Source organism: Mirounga angustirostris, unplaced genomic scaffold, assembly GCF_029215605.1.
Source record: "Mirounga angustirostris isolate CCGP_5_RB_7025 unplaced genomic scaffold, mMirAng1.0.hap1 SCAF_6, whole genome shotgun sequence".
Taxonomy (NCBI): domain Eukaryota; kingdom Metazoa; phylum Chordata; class Mammalia; order Carnivora; family Phocidae; genus Mirounga; species Mirounga angustirostris.
In genome coordinates, this window is record NW_026991714.1 from 67,508,252 (window position 1) to 67,529,318 (window position 21,067).

Consider the following 21,067-nt stretch of genomic DNA (forward strand, 5'->3'; position numbering starts at 1 on the left):
GCGGGACTCGATCCAGGGACTCCAGGATCATGACCTGAGCCGAAGGTAGTCGCTTAACCAACTGAGCCACCCAGGCACCCGATCCAGTTGATATTTAATGAACAAAATACTGACCTTGGCCTTTAAGTTACTGAGGTCAACTCGCAAACCAGTGATGTGTGCTTCCAGATTGTCTCTGAATCTAGAAATAGCCGCATCTTTATTTGTTTTGCTTAGCTTCACAGAAGTTTTTAGTTGACCAAACCTGCCAAGAAGAATTTTGTGTATGGCAATTTGCTCTTCTGAAATCTGAATCTGGTAATACTGTACAACAGAATGCAGCTGAGCAACCGTGGAGTACTCTTTTTCTAATGCAAATATTTTTGAGGAAATTGCATCCAAAAAAGTAAAATGTTCCACAAATTCTTCTATTTCAGTGGGATCAGAGTCCAGCTTTCGCAGTGATGACTCCACGACCTGCAATCGTTAACACATTAATGAGATTTATATAATGAGTTCTGACACTATTTTACAAGACTACTCTTTTAGTATCTCTCACTAACTTACATCATTATAATTTCACAAAAAAATGAAGACATCATCTAAACATTATTCTAACTATTGTTTAAATACTGGAGCATTAACATGCTCAAATCCTTCCTATTGTTAACAGACGGAACCTGAATGTACCTTGCACATAAAATAAATGCTACTAAGGTATACAGGAAGTAATATTATGAATAACTTTGCCTCTACGAAATAGACTAATAGCTACAGCAAGGGCATGGCTGAATTGTGAACAATGTATAACCGCCACCCCGTTTGGGGCACTGATGTGCTAGTTCTGTTTTGATAGCACATCTGCTCACTAGTTTGCACAGGAGTAAACAGTCTCAGAGGGATTCATTAGCCTAAAACGAGAAATATAAGGAGTTACTGATCAAACCCAAGTCTGATTCCAAATCCCATTTTTATCTATTATAAATGTATGTATTCATTATATGTATAATATCAATACTTTTCTAAGTATAGTATGTATATCATTCCATGAAATTTTCAAAATAATTGCATTTCTATACTCAAATTACAATTTTGTCATATTTTTTCCTCATGTTTTCAGGGCTCTTAATGAATACTCATGCATAATTTTGGAATCAATGTCATTTCAATTTTCAATTTCACAGCCTTGAATTAATTTCCTGGATGTCTCTAATTTTTTGAACACTTTATTCTATTTGATTATAAAATAGATGCTCATACAAAAACTGCAATACAAAAAAAAGCTTTTAATGTAGAAAATACTTATTATTCCATCACTCAGAAATAACCACTGTTAACCCACCACAGTTTATATGGACAGGCTTTAAAACCAGAGAGGCTTGTGTTTTGAATCCCAACTCCAGAGTTTCCTAACTGTGTGACCCTAAGCAAGTAGCTTTCCTTTAATGAACTTGGATAATATAGTCTAGTAACAGGCTGGTAATTGTACCTACCACATTTAATTGAAATTCATGACCAACACAGAAGACAGTAAACAGGGCCATCTTGACTCTAACCACAAATGCCATTTAAATGCCAGAAAAAAAGAAAGAAACACATGAAAACGCTGGTTTGTATCACAAAGAAAACAGATAACCCCAATTTCATGCAAAAAATAGACGGTAGAAACAGCTGAAACACACCCAAACTCCCTTTGTCACTAGTAGTACACCGATACCAAAGACAGTGAGAATGGTAAAGCCAAGTCACAAAGCAATCTCACTTGCCAGCATAAATGCAAACATCTTACAAAGAACGTACAAGTCAGTGCATGTGCGTGCTGGCAACCAAACCCACCAACCCAAGAAAGCCAGTTAATGTAATAACCACATTAAAGGACTGAAGAAAACAAATGTGTGATTGTTTCAAGGGATGCAGAATAAGCATTTGATAAAACTCATTTATGATAAAAAATACTCTCATCAAAATAGGGGAAACTCCTTAACTGCGTAAATGAAAGCGACTCAAAGCCTCAGGAAATACATAAAAACACACCTGGGGCATGCGGGAGCCAGAGAGAGGATGAATAAGCAACTTTCAAAGCTGGTTCCTAAAAAACAATTGTAGCTCAGGGGCACCTGGGAGGTTCAGTCGGTGAAGCATCTGACTCTTGATTTCAGCTCAGGTCGTGATCTCAGGGTCTTGAGATCGAGCCCCGCATCAGGCTCCACGCTCAGCACAGAATCTGCTTAGACTCTCTCCCTCTCCCCCTGCCCCTCCCTCCGCTCGCATGCTCTCTCTCTCAAATAAGTGAATAAATCTTTTAAAAAAATTATAGCTCAGAAAGTTTTCTGGAACTAAAACCCCTGACCCTTCTAAGTGCAGAAATCGAGTTTGCAGTGACTCACGTTCATCTAGCGCTCACTATGTGCCAGAATGTGTTTAGGGTTTTATAACCCGTAGCTCATTTAACTCTCACAAACTCTCTAGGTTAGTCAGTAATATTATCCCCAATTTACAGATAAAGAAACTGAGGTATAGCAAGAATAAGGATATTAACTAAGGTCTTTCAAGTAGTAAATGGAAAAGCCAGGATTTTTTTTTTTAAATCAGTTGAAGCCAAATTTACATACAAAAGATGTTAACTGTACATCATGATGAGTTTTAACACATTTATACACCTGTTTAGTTACCTCTGTAATCAACATATATAAAACTTTCATTGCCCTAAAAGATGCCTTGTGCCCCATCCCTCCTAACTCCTGGCCTCAGAAAACCACCATCTGCTTGTAGTGGCTACAGATTAAATTTGTATTTGTCAAGTTCCATATGTATGGAATCATCCAGCAGGAACTCCTTTCGGTCAACATATTTTTGCAGTCCATCCAAACTGTATGTAGCACTCGTTCATTCCTTCTCACTGCTGAACGCTATTCCAATGCATGAATGCACCATTTTGTTTTGTTTTGTTTTCCTTACTTGCCTCTTGCTAGATCTCTGGATTGTTGGCAGGTTTTGGCACTTGTGGTTAAAGCTTCTATGACTATGTGAGTACAAGTCTGTGTGGACCTATTTTTATTTCTTGTAAGTAAATAATGTGGAATGGGGTAGCTGGGTCGAATGGTAAGTGAACATTTAACTTTACAAGAAGTCGCCAGTTTTCCAACATGACTGCACCATTTTCATCGTCACCAACAACGTGTGAACGTTCTAGTTTCTCCGCATCCTCTCAGAATTTGCTATTGTCAGTCTTTTTAATTCTGGCCACTTAAACAGATGTGTGGTTCTCACTTCCCTGACGACTGTCATGTTGAGAGTATTTTGTATCTCCTGGCCAGCTTCCTTGGTGAAGGGTGGCCAGCAAAGTCTTTGATCACCATGTTGTCTTGCCAGTGCTTGGGACTGAGAGACCGCAGCTGCAGCACTGGGTAAACAGTCGGAAACACGTGGTCTCGTATTCTGGTTCCTTTAGTACTTCCAGTGAAATCCTCAGAGACAGACTCTTGCTAAAATGAGCTAAGCAGAGATGGAGGGAACTATGGCTCTGATAAGAAAATTCTTCTCTGCCTTTTGCAGAGCCGACTTGAGGATTCTTTCATTCACAGGCTTGCAGAAGCTGAGACAGGTGATGGTTTCTGCACTCTGAATGAAAGTGGTGGCTTCAAAGTGGCAGCCCTAGCAAGAGAGAAGAGCTCTTATCTTCAAACAGGCACCTTCGCCGAAGAAGGTGGGACAACAGGACTGGCGGGAAGCTTGCAGGCAGAGACTATTAAGGGTGTAACTTTTCCTCCCAAGTCTATGTTCCAAACAGCATCAGCTATGGAACCACACTTTTAGGGGGGAGAGGGAAGTGTCAAACAGACAGCAGCTAAAAATAAAAAGTTCTCGGGCTTCAAAGTCATGTCTCGACTCAAGTGTAGAATTAACCAGAAGCAAACAGGAAAAAATTATTTTAAGAAGCAAGTCCAAGTCTAATAACCATCAATGACATTTCCTAAGGCAGACACAGGTGTCCCTACTCAGGCCAACAGGAGATTCATTGGTGTACTTGTTCAGGGCCCAGCGAGTACAAGCCCGTGATGCCCGGCTTGGATGAGGGGGTGAAGAATACCAAACCCAGAGAGTCCTCCTACAGGATCTAACTGGGGGTCACCGGGGACAAGAGACCTGAGCCAGAGACTGCCAGACTGATCAGCCACAGAGCTTACCGTGCCCTCAAATAAAGGAACTCTCGGTATTTCTGTCCAGCAAGATTTGATATTTGCTCTAGACCACCTTAGGTGGCTGTTTCCCCATTTTCTTCTTCATAGGATGGAAGTTTCAGTTACACGTATCCTGTTCCTTCTCCACCAGTTTATATTCTTCTGCCCTGTCTTTGTTTAGAACTCACTGAAACACTAAGCGCCATGTTACATTTGATAGAGTGTGCATAGCCGGGGGGAGGGGGGCAGCACTCAGCCCCACTTCTGATGTCTCCATGAGGCGGGGGCCCCTGCTCGTCCAGCCTTCCTGGTGGCCCCTCCACCCCACACTCACTTCCTGGGGAAGGTGAAGTGACTCCTGGGACTGGGGAGTTTGGAAGGAGAAGGTGGACAGGCAGAGCCTAGACACTCCTCTCAAAAGCCGACCTGTCGGGGCGCCTGGGTGGCTCAGTTGGTTGAGCGACTGCCTTCGGCTCAGGTCGTGATCCTGGAGTCCTGGGATCGAGTCCCACATCGGGCTCCCTGCTCGGCGGGGGGTCTGCTTCTCCCTCTGACCCTCTTCCCTCTCGTGCTCTCTGTCTCTCATCCTCTCTCTCTCAAATAAATAAATAAAATCTTTAAAAAAAAAAAAAAAAAAAAAAGCCGACCTGTCCGCAGAGGGTACGCGTTCCTCTCTGCTCACTGTGGCCAGGATGTTGGTCGTGTTTCAGGGCAACCAGTGCTGAGTGGGCTAAGTCTCTCCCTAAGTCTGAGCTTCTGTTTGGGGAAGGTTAATTTTAAGTAAATAGAAGCCATATTCTCCAAGGTCTACTTCATTAGTAATAAAGGAAATCCTTGAATCTCTTTTGCCTTAACCTGTCGTCTTATTTCTCAGTCGGTTGGTTCAGTACCCAGCCAGGTAAGAGCGGTGAGATCTGTGATGCCCCCTAAAACTCACTATGTGGGAAGACGGGTGTGAACAGCCAAGGCACCGACTGGGGCAGATGCAGTAAGTCTGACTTGAAACCCAGCCCACTCCATCTTCTGCTTGCTTTCCTCAACCACTGAGGCAGAGGAGCTCTGACGTGCCCGTTCAGTCAGGTCCTTCTGAGCCGGTGGCGGCACTGTGACCTGGTTCTGGCGAAGCCAAGCGAAGTGAAACGCAGCGCACTGCTGCTTCTGCGTCCCCGTGTTTCTGCCCGGACGCGAGCACAGGGCCTTGGGGCAGCAGCGGCCCTAGTCACGGGAAAGGCGCTGACACAGCAAAGGCCCGCCTCACCCGCGCCAAGACATCCTTGTGCATCAGGGAAACCGCTGTGCTGGGCGGTACACTGGGTTCGGTTTCTGATACTTGGGGAATACCAGCCTCAGCGAAATAGGGGTTAATTCTGTGTGCATTTTAGGACTGTTGTGGCTCCAAAGACCGACACTTTCCAACCCTCTCTTAAACTCTTTGAGGCATTAAAAGCTACTAAACGTTCCCTCTTTCTCAGGCCACTCCCTTGCTTTCCTCGCCCTCTCTGGTGGCTCCTCTGCAGGCCCCTCTCCGTCTAGCAGCCTCCTGCATATTCGCATTCCTCAGGCTTCTGCTGGGGGGTCCTTTTCCTTCCTTGCTACACAAATACAGCAGGCGCAGCCTCCTGAAGGGTGACCTTGAAGAGCACCTGTTTGCCGGTCACCTAAACATGTGCTTCTGGTCCAGACTCCCTGCCGACAGTCGGATGTGCACACTGCATCTCTGCCTGACGGTCACGCGGTGAAGCAAGCACTGTGCTCCCTCAGCCTCACATTGCAGCCCTGCTCGCCCCGCAGCCCAACCCAAAAGCTCAAAGTATCATTAATTCCTTTCTCTTATTCCTTACATTCTGCCAATCACTACATCCTGAAGATTCCATCTCTTAATGGATCTCAAAGCCATCTGCTTCCCAGACTCCACGCTGTTCCTGCCCTGGTTCAGGCGCGTGTCACCGCTCCCCTAGACACCAGAAACAGCTTTCCCCCTGTCCTGTCCCACTTCAACCCATTCTCTACACTGCAGCCAGAGTGGTCCCTATGAAAATGCAAGTTGTATCATGTCATGTCCATGTTCGTAAGTTTGCAAAGATTCCCAACAGGGAAAAGACGTAACAAGGAACATGGGGCGCCATTTTAGAAATGGTGGACAAAGAATGTTTCTTTGAGGAAATGATATCTGATCAGAGACCCAAACAAGTATTAACACATACTAGAGTTTTCTGAGGATAACACTCATCATTTATATTTCCTAAGTACACATTTTAAAATAATAATCTAATGATCATAAAGATTCTCATGCAATAGGCATTTCCACAACACTTACTTCCAGTAGATTTGTATTCTTTCTTTCAATTACAGATCGCAAGAGGTTGTGGATCAGATGTATGACATTCTCAACATATGGTAAGCATTCTGACTGATAATTGAGACTTACAACTTTGAAAATACCAATGCGTTTCTCAATGGCCATATTAATAATATATTGAAGATAGTTTCTGAATTTAGCCAGGATAGTTTTAAACTGTACTGAAGTCAATTCGTCTATCGATGAGATTTTCATACTCATGGCTTTGGCCTTCTGTACCATGGAACAGTATTTTATAAACTTGCAGCTGTAAACATTAACTTGCCCCATGGAATTACCAACAACAGTCAGGAGACTGGCAATCTGTAAATAAAGTGTTAACAGGTCAGAATTATAAGAGTAACAAGTGTGGGCTGACAGGCTGATGGTTCTGTCAGAATACGTACAACAACAGTTCTCTGTGGGGTCTGTTTTATGCAGAACGCACACTGCAGAACTATGTTGGAAACCTAAGACTTCAAGAAATTTAGATGGCTTTTTCAATGTCCAGGCCATTTCTCTTTCTGGTCAGCATGTTGCTTGAAGCCGCTAGAAACACCAGTCATGTATTCCTGTGTTAGAGCAGATGCTCCATGCACAGCCCCACACTGTGTTACCTCACCCGTTCCCAAGAGACGGCTCCCTGACCGGGCAGAATCTGAGCCAAGTGGAGATGATGAGATTCTCCTGTGGATCTGAACCACAATACCCAGTGGGATTGGAATGGGGAAGTCCCAGCCAAGGCACGTCAACACACTGGCAATTCAGTACAGGGAGGGAATCATGCAAGAGAAAGCTCCTTTTCGTAGTAGAAGTTGGAAAAAACAAAAGAGGTGAATGGAGCTAAAAGCCCACGAGAAGGACAGATGGGGACATGAGCCGGAAATGACACGTCCATTGCCCTAAGTTAGGATACTCGAATTTTTCAGCAAGTCCCTTTAATCTAAGAATCTCCGTGGGTTTCTGCTCCTAGAGCCAAGTAGTCCCTGAGAGAAACTCTTTTTAAACTTACTTTATTTTGGTAGATAGGATCCATCTCAAAAAGGATCTGACAATCTGGCCATCTGGCTGGCTTCTTACAGGCCATTCCACTTTCAGTCTTATTAGGCAAACTCGTAATTAAAAACGATTCAGTAAAAAGAGACAGGCGAGGATCTTGGCAAAGAGGAATAATCTTGGCTAAAATACAGAATTCAAAAGTTAGTATTTTCAGGAGTCCCACCAAAAGCATCACCTTAAAATTATCCATGAATCTAAAACTACTGGTAACTGAGGCTGATTTATTATGAGGGCTAGAGAGTGTTCTATACTGATAAATGGAATTTAAGACAGGTGTAAAAGTTTGGATTTAATTTTATGGGAACAACAGAATCACTCAGAGGTACGGGGTGGTGGTGGGCCAAGGCATAATTAAAATAGAAGCTGAGAAAAAATCATTAAGTTGAGAAATAGTTGAAACGTCAGTGCTACGTGATGCCACATGGAAAGCATGAAAGCAGCACGCATCCACCAGCAGCGCGTTTACAGTCTAGCTGAAAACTGATGTCTGCACGCAAACACACACACAAACAAAACTTCTACATACACTTCATGCCTTATGCGAAATTAACTCAAAACGAATCATATATCTAAATATAAAGCACAAATTTATAAATATCCCAAGAGAAAAAAAAATCAGGAAAAATCTGTGTAACTTTGAGTTAGACCAAGAGTTTGTAGATACCAAAGCATAACAAATCCATAACAGAAAAAAAATTGACAAGTCATACTTTATCAGAGTTACGAAGGTTAGCTCTGTGAGAAAGAATGAAAAGATAAGGCACAGACTGGGAGAAAATGTTTGCAAATCTTCTCTCTGATAAAAGACTTGTATCCAGAGTACATATAAAGACCTCTTACAACTTGACAATAAGGAAACAAACATCCCAATAAAAAAATAAGCAAAAGATCTAAAGATTTGACTATAAAAAAATGTACATAAGCATATATATATAAGCATATGAAAAGATGAACAATATTACTCATTAGTGAAATGTAAATTAAACGACAATGAGATTATCACTACACACCTATTACAATGGCTAAATTTTTTTTTTATACTCTGACAATAGCAAGTGCTGACAAGGACGCAGAGTGACTGGAACTTTAGACATTGTTGGCAGGAAAGCAAAATGATACAACCACTTTGAAATTCTTATAAAATTAAACATACACCTATCATATGACCCAGCAATCCCACCCGTGACTCAAGAGAGAAGAAAAACTTATGTTCATCCAAAAACCTGTATGTGAATGTTTATAGCAATTTTATTCGCCATTGCCCCAAAATGGAACAGCCCGGATGCGAGTGGGTAAACAAGCTGTGGTACATCCAGACAAGAGAACACAACTCAGCAACAAAAAGGAATCAGGCTACTGCTTCATGCAACAATATGGATGCATTTTAAATGCATTTTTCTACATGAAAAAAGCCGGACCCAAAAGGCTACCTATCCACTTATATGACATTCTGGAAAAGGCAGACCGGTTGCCAGGGACAAGAGGGTGTAGAGGAGGGTTTGACTGTCAAGCGGCAGCACGGGGAAGCTGGGGATGTGTGGAGCTCAGATGGTGCACAGGGAACTGTCGAGCCCACACACTGAGAGCCACACACAGGGAATCTTACCACAGGCAAAGTTGTGAGGGACCAACCAGGACACAGGGAGAACCTAAGATGGAATACCAACTGGGACAAAGTAACCTAGCTACATTACAAATAAACTCTATAACCTCACTGAAGAGGGTAGACAACAAGTAAGTTGATCCAAGGAACTTTGGAAAACTTTTGACTGAAAACGAGAAGGACACAGGGGAAAAGAACTGCACACAAACAGTATGTGTTGGCTGACACATTTCTTCTCAAGGAGGTACACAGCAGAGATGCTGACGTGACCTTCCATGTGTGACACAGATCTGCCCCAGCTCCTTTCACTGTGGGCCTCACAGCAGCGCCACCCCCACAAGGAACAGGCATGCCCCAGGGCTGAGGCGGAGAACCACAAGAGGGGCCTGGGGTGTCCCGTGGCCCCAGCAGCTACAGCGGTCACAACAAAGGGTGAGGGTAAGGTGAAAGGGCACAGGACCCATTTGGAAAGAACTGTTCTGCAAAAGCAAAGCCAGACACTTTGAACAACAAAATAAGTAACAATAATACTGTTATACTCCCCAGATGAAAACAAGTATCAGTGAACCTAGGACATTCCAGGGGGAGAAAAGAAGTTACAGAATTACAACAGAATGGTACTGGTTCATGAGTTACAGACAGATCAACTATATATAGTCCATAAACAAACATATTAAAATATAATAAATGATAAAAGTGGCATTTCAAATCAGTGAGGGTGAGGAATGGATTACTCAGTGACTGGTACTGGGACAGACAGATCATCAGTCATCTGGGGAAAAATTACAAGTCTACATATGCCAAATAAATGTTAGAGCAATCAAATATTTAAGCATAAAAATGAAATCATAATAGAATTAGAAGACAAGTAGGAGAATGTTTTTATGATGTGGTCACTGGGCAAGCCTGTGTAACTAGGGCACCACATCCTGGAGCCTCTTCTAAAAGGCTCTGCACATGTTATACTATAAAAATAATGTTCTCCATGGCAAAAATATCACCATAAAATCAAGCCAAACAACCTACTTATTTTTCTTAAACTCATATTAAACATTAAGGATTCACTTTCTTAATCCAAAAGAACCACAAATCAGTAAGAGGAAGACTTTAGACCCATGAGTTTCAATCTCAGGCAATTACTCTGTGAGAATGTCCCATGGAAGCCGCAATCTGTGCACAGATGTCAATGGCATGACTGCATTCAGTAACGAGCATGTTTAACTTTGCACTCATGGTTCAACATATTATTGCACAGTAATGGAATGTTACATAGCCATCTAAGTGACAATTATAAGAGCATATGCAGGAATGTGGAAAATGTCTACAATATAATGCTAAGGGATAATAAAATATTTTAAATATAATTTCACTAATGTATGCCAGTGAAAATAAAAATACAAAATGCAAATAGCTGTTATATGAGGGTAGCTGAAATGATGGGGTGATCAAGATATTTTGTTTTTTCTGGGTGCCTGGGTGGCTCAGTTGGTTAAGTGACTGCCTTCGGCTCAGGTCATGATCCTGGAGTCCCGGGATCGAGTCCCGCATCGGGCTCCCTGCTCGGTGGGGAGCCTGCTTCTGCCTCTGACCCGCCCCCCTCTCATGTGCTTTCTCTCTCTCATTCTGTCTCAAATAAATAAATAAAAAAAAAATCTTAAAAAAAAAAGATATTTTGTTTTTTCTCAGGTAAATATACACACACACACACACATACATGTATACATTACATACATAAATGAATATGTACACAGATCAGTGAATCCACATTTATATAAATAAATAACTGAATAAAGAAATGGATCCACTAATTAATTAGTGGCAAGATCCACAAATAAATGCTAAAACTAGTGGGCAAAATTTTCAGAAGAAACAAAGATATCTGACCATCTCAAGACATCCCTTCCCAAATTTATTAATAACAAGAGGAAATATAAACATTTAAAGAGTTGACAAGGGTCCTGCTATTTTAAGATCTTTATAAGACTTAGATCATGGAGAAGGCATAAATTCATTGGTCGGGCTAGTAATAGCCATGTAATTTCAGATTGTATACACATAGCTAGAAAAGAATTAATAAAAATCTGTTTAAGATGGAAACAGAGGGGGCGGAGCAAGATGGCGGAGGAGTAGGAGACCTGAATTTCTTCTGGTCCCAGGAATTCAGCTAGATAGGGATCAAACCATTCTGAACACCTACAAACTCAACAGGAGATTGAAGAAAAGAATAGCAACAACTCTCTGAACAGAAAAGCGACCACTTTCTGGAAGGTAGGACGTGCAGAGAAGTGAATCCGAGGCGATATTCGGGAGGATAGACAGCAGGGGAGGGGCCTCCATCAGCCGGCTACTGGCAAGTGATAGAGCTGCAGAGCACAAAATTGGAACTTTTAGAAGTCAGCTCCGCTGAGGGACGTCGCTCTGGTGGCTAAGTTGGGGGTGGAACTCTCGCGGGACAGTGTGGTTTCAGGACCCTCAGGGTCACAGAAAGACCGGGGGGTGCCTGAGTGTGGCAGAGCTCCCAGGTATCAGAGCAGGGAAGCCGGCTGCAGAGATGGAGCCGAGGCGCGGGCTCTCAGCTCAGGGTTGCCATAAACCGTGATCTGCGGCACAGTCAGGCCACTGCTCCTCCAGCAGGGACCCAAAAAGCAGCAGATCTGGGGAGACTCACCTTCCTCCCCCGGGACGAGCGGCGCGGGAGCACACCGCAGGGATGTGCTGGGTTTCGAGACTCCACACCAAGTCGGGTGCCAGAGATAGAAACGCTCAGTCACAGGCCGGGGGAGCACGGAGTGCGGCCGGAGACTGGGGAGACGGGAGTGATTGACTGCTTTTCTCTGGGGGCTCACTGAGGAGCAGGGCCCCGAGTTCTTGGCTCCTCCCAGGCGGAGATTGGGAGGCCGCCATTTTCACTCTTGTCCTCCAAAGCTGTGCAGAAAGCTTGCAGGGAATAAAAGCTCCCGAGAGCAAACCCGAGCAGATGACTTAGCCCGGACCTGGCAAGGGTGGGGCAATCCCGCCTCCGACAAAGACATTTGGGAACCACGGCAACAGGCCCCTCCCCCAGAAGATCAGCAAGAACAGCCAGCCAAGACCAAGTTTACTGATCAATGAGAACGGCAGAACTCCAGCTCTAGGGGAATACTGCACATAGAATCCATGGCTTTTTTACCATGATTCTTTAGTGTTTCAAAGTTAATTTTTTTAACATTTTTTTTTGAATTTTTCTTTTTCCCTTTTTCAACTAACAGCTTATCAACGCTTTTTTTAAAAAACATTTTTATTTTTCATTTTTAGAGTCATATTCTATCCCTTCATAGTAGTTACCCGTATTTTTGGCATATATGTATAAGTTGTTCTCTCTTTAAAATTATGAGATAGTTTCTTCTAACAGATCAAAATATACCCTAAATCTCTAGTGTATGGTTTTTTCCTACTCCCCTGCCTGATCACATTCTCTCCCTTTTTTTTCTTTTTTTTTGAATCCATTCTATTTTTTTTCAAATGACTTATCAATTCCTTTTATAAAATTTTTTATAATTTTCATCTTTACAGTCATATTCCATTCCTTCATTATATCAACCCTTATTTTTGTACATATATAAGTTTTTCTTTCTTTAAAATTTTGGGAGGCACTTTCTTCTAACAGACCAAAATACACCCAAAATCTAGTGTGTGGCACTGATCTATGTACCAGCCTGATCATAATTGATCATGTTCTGTCTTTTTTGTTTTGTTCTGTTTTTGTTTTTATCTTTATCTTTATCTTTTTCTTTTTCTTTTTTCTCTCTTTCCCTTTCTTTTCCCCCTGCTTCAGGTCTTTTCTGATTTGTTTAGAGTATATTTTCTGAGGACGTTGTTACCCTGTTAGCATTTTGTTCTCTCATTCATCTATTCTCCCCTGGACAAAATGACAAGACGGAAAAAAATCACCTCAACAAAAAGAACAAGAGGTAGTACCGACTCCCAGGGACCTACTCAATATGGACATTAGTAAGATGTCGGATCTAGAGTTCAGAATCATCACTTTAAAGATACTAGCTGGGCTTGAAAAAAGCATGGAAGTTATTAGAGAAACCCTTTCTGGGGAAATAAAAGAACTAAAATCTAACAAGTTGAAATCAAAAAGGCTATTAATGAGGTGCAATCAAACATGGGGGTGCTAACTGCTAGGTTAAATGAGGCAGAAGAGAGAATCAGTGATATAGAAGACCAAATGATGGAAAATAAAGAAGCTGAGAAAAAGAGAGATAAACAACTACTGGATCACGAGGGCAGAATTTGAGAGATAAGCGATACCAAAATATGAAACATTAGGATAATTGGGATCCCAGAAGAAGAAGAAAGAGAGAGAGGGGCAGAAGGTGTATTGGAGCAAATTATAGCAGAGAACTTCCCTAATTTGGGGAAGGAAACAGGCATCAAAATCCAGGAGGCACAGAGAACCCCCCCTCAAAGTCAATAAAAATAGGTCAACACCCCAATATCTAATAGTAAAACTTACGAGTCTCAGAGACAAAGAGAAAATCCTGAAAGCAGCTCAGGGATAAGTCTGTAACCTACAATGGTAGAAACATTAGATTGGCAACAGACCTATCCACAGAGACCTGGCAGGCCAGAAAGGACTGGCAGGATATATTCAGAGCACTAAATGAGAAAAATATGCAGCCAAGAATACTATATCCAGCTAGGTTGTCATTGAAAATAGAAGGAGAGATTAAAAAACTTCCAGGACAAACAAAAACTAAAGGAATTTGCAAACACCAAACCAGCCCTACAAGAAATCTTGAAAGGGGTCCTCTAAGCAAAGAGAGAGCCTAAAAGCAACATAGACCAGAAAGGAACACAAACAATATACAGTAACAGTCACCTTACAGGCAATACAATGGCACTAAATTCATATCTTTCAATAGTTACCCTGAATGTAAATGAGCTAAATGTCCCAATCAAAAGACACAGGCTATCAGATTGGATTAAAAAACAAGACCCATCGATATGCTGTCTGCAAGAGACTCATTTTAGACCCAAAGACACACCCAGATTGAAAGTGAGGGGGTGGAAAACCATTTACCATGCTAACGGACACCAAAAGAAAGCTGGGGTGGCAATCCTTATGTCAGACAAATTAGATTTTAAACCAAAGACTGTAATAAGAGATGAGGAAGGACATTATATCCTACTTAAAGGGTCTATCCAACAAGAAGATCTAACAGTTGTACATATCTATACCCCTAACATGGGAGCAGCCAGTTATATAAGCCAATTAATAACAAAAGCAAAGAAACACATTGACAACAATACAATAATAGTGGGGGACTTTAACACCCCCCTCACGGAAATGGACAAATCATCTAAGCAAAAGATCAAGAAGGAAACAAAGACTTTAAATGACACACTGGACCAAATGGACTTCACAGACATATTCAGAACATTTCATCCCAAAGCAGCAGAATACACATTCTTCTCTAGTGCCCATGGAACATTCTCCAGAATCGATCACATCCTAGGTCACAAATCAGGTCTCAACCAGTACCAAAAGATTGGGATCATTCCCGCATATTTTCAGACCACAATGCTTTGAAACTAGAACTCAATCCCAAGAGGAAAGTCGGAAAGAACTCAAATACATGGAGGCTAAAGAGCATCCTACTGAAGAATGAATGGGTCAACCAGGAAATTAAAGAAGAATTTAAAAAATTCATGGAAACTAATGAAAATGAAAACACAACTATTCAAAATCTTTGGGATGCAGCAAAGGCAGTCCTAAGAGGAAAGTATATAGCAATACAAGCCTTTCTCAAGAACCAAGAAAGGTCTCAAGTACACAACCTAACCCTATACCTAAAGGAGCTGGAGAAAGAACAGCAAATAAAGCCTAAACCCAGCAGGAGAAGAGAAATAATAAAGATCAGAGCAGAAATCAATGAAATAGAAACCAAAAGAACAGTAGAACAGATCAACGAAACTAGGAGCTAGTTCTTTGAAAGAATTAACAAGATTGATAAACCCCTGGACAGACCTGTCAAAAAGAAAAGAGAAATGACCCAAATCAACAAAATCATGAATGAAAGAGGAGAGATGACAAACAACACCTGAGCAACTCTATGCCAGCATATTAGATAACCTGGAAGAAATGGATGCATTCCTAGAGATGTATCAACTACCAAAACTGAACCAGGAAGAAATAGAAAACCTGAACAGACCTATAACCACTAAGGAAATTGAAGCAGTCATCAAAAATCTCCCAACAAAAGCCCAGGGCCAGATGGCTTCCCAGGGGAATGCTACCAAACATTTAAAGAAGAATTAATACCTATTCTTCTGAAACTGTTCCAAAAAATAGAAATGGAAGGAAAACTTCCAAACTCATTTTATGAGGCCACCATTACCTTGATCCCAAAACCAGACAAAGACCCCATCAAAAAGGAGAATTACAAACCAATATCCCTGATGAACATGGATGCAAAAATTCTCACCAAAATACTAGCCAATAGGATCCAACAGTACATTAAAAGGATTACTCACCACGACCAAGTGGGATTTATTCCTGGGCTGCAAGGTTGGTTCAACATCCGCAAATCAATCGTGATACAATATATTAACAAAAGAAAGAACCAAGAATCATATGATCCTCTCAATAGATGCAGAAAAAGCATTTGACAAAGTACAGCATCCTTTCTTGATCAAAACTCTTCAGAGTGTAGGGAAAGAGGGTACATACCTCAATATCATAAAAGCCATCTATGAAAAACCTACAGCGAATATCATTCTCAATGGGGAGAAACTGAGAAATTTCCCCCCAGGTCAGGAACGCGGCAGGGATGTCCACTAACACCACTGCTATTCAACATAGTATTAGAAGTCCTAGCCACAGCAATCAGACAACAAAAAGAAATCAAAGGCATCTGAATCAGCAAAGAGGAAATCAAACTGTCACTCTTTGCAGATGATATGATACTTTATGTGGAAAACCCAAAGGACTCCACCCCAAAACTGCTAGAACTCATATAGGAATTCAGTAAAGTGGCAGGATATAAAATCAATGCACAGAAATCAGTGGCCTTCCTATATACAAACAAGACAGAAGAAAGAGAAATTAAGGAGTCGATCCCATTTACAATTGCACCCAAAACCATAAGATACCTAGGAATAAATCTAACCAAAGAGGCAAAGAATCTGTACTCAGAAAACTACAAAATACTCGTGAAAGAAATTGAGGAAGACACAAAGAGATGGAAAAACATTCCATGCTCATGGATTGGAAGAAAAAATATTGTGAAAATGTCTATGCTACCTAGAGCAATCTACACATTCAATGCAATTCCCATCAAAATACCATCCACTTTTTTTCAAAGAAATGGAACAAATAATCCTAAAATTTGTATGGAACCAGAAAAGACCCCAAATAGCCACAGGAATGTTGAAAAAGAAAAGCAAAGCTGGTGGCATCACAATTCCGGAGTTCCAGCTCTATTACAAAGCCGTCATCAGCAAGACAGTATGGTCCTGGCACAAAAACAGACACGTAGATCAATGGAACAGAATACAGAGTCCAGAAATGGACCCTCAACTCTATGGTCAACTAATCTTTGACAAAGCAGGAAACAATGTCCAATGGAAAAAAGACAGTCTCTTCAACAAATGGTGTTGGGAAAATTGGACAGCCACATGCAGAAGAATGAAACTGGACCATTTCCTTACACCACACACAAAAATAGACTCCAAATGGTTGAAAGACCTCAATGTGAGACAGGAGTCCATCAAAATCCTAAAGGAGAACACAGGCAGCAACCTCTTCGACCTCAGCCGAAGCAACTTCTTCCTAGAAACATCGCCAAAGGCAAGGGAAGCAAGGGCAAAAATGAACTATTGGGACTTCATCAAGATAAAAAGCTTTTGCAAAGCAAAGGAAACAGTCAACAAAACCAAAAGACAACTGACAGAATGGGAGAAGATATTTGCAAATGACATATCAGATAAAGGGCTAGTATCCAAAATCTATAAAGAACTTATCAAACTCAACACCCAAAGAACAAATGATCCAATCAAGAAATGGGCAGAAGACATAAACAGACATTTTCCCAATGAAGACATCCAAATGGCCAACAGACACATGAAAAAGTGCTCAACATCACTCGGCATCAGGGAAATCCCAAATCAAAACCTCAATGAGATACCACCTCACAGCAGTCAGAATGGCTAAAATTAACAAGTCAGGAAATGACAGATGTTGGTGGGGATGCGGAGAAAGGGGAACCCTCCTACACTGTTAGTGGGAATGCAAGCTGCTGCAGCCACTCTGGAAAACTGTATGGAGGTTCCTCAAAAAGTGAGGAAAATAGAGCTACCATATGATCCAGCAATTGCACTACTGGCTATTTACCCCAAAGATACAAATGTAGGGATCTGAAGGGGTATGTGCACCCCAATGTTTATAGCAGCAATGTCCACAATAGCCAAACTGTGGAAAGAGCCAAGATGTCCATCGACAGATGAATGGATAAAGAAGATGTGGTATATATAGACAAATGGAATATTATGCAGCCATCAAAAGGAATGAGATCTTCCCATTTGCAATGACGTGGACGGAATTGGAGGGTATTATGCTGAGCGAAATAAGTCAAACAGAGAAAGACATGTATCATATGACCTCACTGATATGAGGAATTCTTAATCTCAGGAAACAAACTAGGTGTTATGCACAAACAATGAATCATGGAACACTACATCTAAAACTAATGATGTAATGTATGGTGATTAACGTAACAATAAAAAAAATTAAAAAAAGATGGAAACAGAATCTTGTTATGCTATAAGATATGGCTTATTTAAGTCTCATAAAATTCTATAGTATATCATTGAAAAATCCAAACCTTAGGCTATTTTCCTAATGCCCATCTTTTATGCACTTTGTGGCTGTACGTGTAATTCACACATCCTCAAATAATCCCAAGTTCACACTGATCCCAAAGACTGGGAATTTCTGATCTCCTGATACACTGTAGTATGTGCCACATCTCTGGGTATAAGCATCAAATGCCTACATCTAAGAAAATATTGCCAAAGGAGGCAATGTATCTAGCTAAACTTTTAAAATACTTACTTATACATTTTTCAATGTCAGTCACCATATTTTGAATTTTTATCGAAAACTCTAATCTGTTGGGAGCTAAGAAGAGATTTGTAGCAAATCGCGAAAATCTGAGAAAATAAAAGCTTATTTCAGAAAAATGCAGTAACTAACAGAAATTATAATTACTTGTAATTTTTAAAATGTCGACTACTTACTCATCATATATGTATTTATTCTCAAACTCAGTCATGATTTCTATGTCTGTAAGAATCCATTGAAAAAAAGAATAAAACACTGATTGGTATTTAAACCAGCTAAATGATCAATTGACATGTGTCAGTGGTTCCCAAACACCTAAGAATAAGCTGGAAAGGTCATCTAAAAGGTAGTGTTCCAGCAGGACACCTCACCCCCAGATCTTGATGGAGTCCGAGAGCCTTAACTGTTAACAAGCATCCCAGGTGGTGTTCATCCTCACGGAGGGAGTCCCCAGGTCCCTTTAGTGAGAAATGGTGTGAGTACTGAGACCAAAATGAATGATGGTGTTATTACTTACACACACCACAAATGATCTAAGTTTATGCTCACTTTGAGCATTCTTAACATTTACAACCTAGTCATGGGTCATATATAAACTACTATAATTTTCTCTCATTTGTCTTTTCCAGCTGTTAGGACATTTTCCTTCTTTCTTAATAGTCTCCTTCATCTTACCTGAAAGAATTCCTTCAAAGTTGTAAGAGAATTTTTTTGGTTTCTTCATTATTTGCAGTTCTTCACTGGAGTGTTTCATGAGACACCCAACTTCATTTTTTGATTCCTCATCTTCTTCACACAACTCAGATTCTTCGGAGGACTTGTCAGACTCATGAGAGTTCTCTGTGGAAATTTCTGAAGACTCACTCTCTTCGGGAATGCTCAAGTGTAGAATTACTTCAAATACTGGTGCATATATTTTTCTCAAATCCTCATCCATTTTAATCCTATTCAAAATCTAATGAATAGACATGTTAGGATGACAGTTCTAACTGAAAGAACATTCCTTTAAATTAGAATGATACAGCTCTAACTTTTAAGTGACCAATAATAACTTCAGTATAACTAAATAACATTATGTTACCATGTAACTGACATTTGCATGTTAAAATAAGTTAATGTAAAACACAGGTACATTATAATGCAGTAGTCTCCCCCAGAAGACTGTAAATTAATGCCAGAGTGGGTACATAGTAATCATCTGAGAGCTTATTAAAAATACAAATTCTTAGGCCCTATCCCCAGAGATTATGAGTTAAAAGGTCAGGGGCAGGGCCCAAGAATCTTTTTTTTAAAATTGAAGTATAATTAACATACAATGTTACATTTGTTTCAGGTCACAATATATTGATTGAGCAATTTTATACCAAGAATTTGAATCATTTAAAAGCTGAGCAGGAGACTTTACTGTGTACTCCACGTTAAGAATTACGAATCAGGAATATACTTCAAATCCATTTCTATAGGCGCTAGTTCCTCACTTTAACATACATATCCTAGTACGGGTATCCATCTCTAACGAGAAATAACCGGAGTATTTTACGTATAAATATCTTACTTATACAATGTGTTTGCCCTTAGGCTCTGTCTTGGCATGGGTTCTCCACTAATGAATGGATTCCTCAGAGCCCACATGCAATCCATTGTTCTGAGACACCCAATGTTTCTCAGTGGTTAGCTATTTTGCCTGTTAGAACCTCGACCATTCATTTATAAATAAAGGCAGTTAACAGTATAAACAAACACCATTAACACCCTTTTAAGCTGCTGGGGAAAGAGCCTGAGTAGATGCTGAGGGTGATATGCAATCCTTAAATGTTCCACACAAATAAATAGGAAGTTTCTATGGGATGATTAAAAACTTCTGCAAAATGGATAGTGCTGATAGTGCACCCCATTGTGAATGTCCTAGTCCCACTGAATTTTATTTGTAAAAATGGTTAAAATGGTAAATTGTACATTATGTACATTTTATCACAATAAAGAAGTTCACAGACAATTCCAAACAAATATATAATGTGTTGTGTAGCTTCTTCTGGAAAATAACCTCTAATTCTGATAATGACTGGACCTCAACCCCTACACACCTTCTAATATTATAGTACATACATATTTTGCATAGACTCATTCTTGAAATATGTATACCGGACTTACTACTTGATACAGTATACTTGGATCTATATCAAATACTGAAGTATACTTGATACAGTATACTCATAGCATACCATAATTTGATATAGTTACAAATTGATGAGTACTTATCATGTCCTAGGCACTATAGTAAACAGGTTACCTTCACCTCATCTTCATAGTAACCCTGAGGAAGAAATTATTACTCTTATTATGCATAAAAAGAAAACCCAGACTCGGGAAGCTTATATTGTCAAAGGCTATATTGCTAGCATGTAGTTAAGGCTAAAGTTTGTTGTGGGTCTGTGACTCCAAAGCCCACAGTTAAGATATGAACTGGGGCTTGAAAATCTTTTTGTAATAAATTTTTGGGTGTCTTTTTTCATGCCAACAAGAATGGATCTCAGCAAATAGTCTGATTTCCTCAAGACTGTACATTACAAGAGAGAAATAGCTACATCTAAATTCTACAGTATGCAATGGGAAGTGGGGACCTCCCCCACTTTAGCCCTGCTCTCTCTTGAAAGTCAAATCTAGATTTCCAAAATCCTAATAGAAATATTTTCACCTGGTTGCCCACAGGTACCTGACTCAACACATCCCAAATAAAATAATTATCTATCTTTTTTAAGATTATTTATTTATTTATTTGACAGAGAGAGGCAGCAAGA

General features: G+C 40.5%; 1 protein-coding gene across 1 annotated transcript in view; it reads right to left on the minus strand.

Annotated features, from left to right (window-relative positions):
* Positions 1 to 21,067, minus strand: part of DNAH14 (dynein axonemal heavy chain 14) — a 341,596-nt gene that overhangs the window by 234,163 nt on the left and 86,366 nt on the right. The window contains exons 15-20 of the mRNA XM_064595530.1: positions 18,945 to 19,224; positions 18,446 to 18,491; positions 18,261 to 18,358; positions 7,511 to 7,677; positions 6,478 to 6,822; positions 115 to 456 (exon numbers count right to left, since the gene is read on the minus strand). Of these exons, the coding sequence (XP_064451600.1) occupies positions 115 to 456; positions 6,478 to 6,822; positions 7,511 to 7,677; positions 18,261 to 18,358; positions 18,446 to 18,491; positions 18,945 to 19,224 (1,278 nt within the window). The remainder of the gene's footprint in view (positions 1 to 114; positions 457 to 6,477; positions 6,823 to 7,510; positions 7,678 to 18,260; positions 18,359 to 18,445; positions 18,492 to 18,944; positions 19,225 to 21,067) is intronic.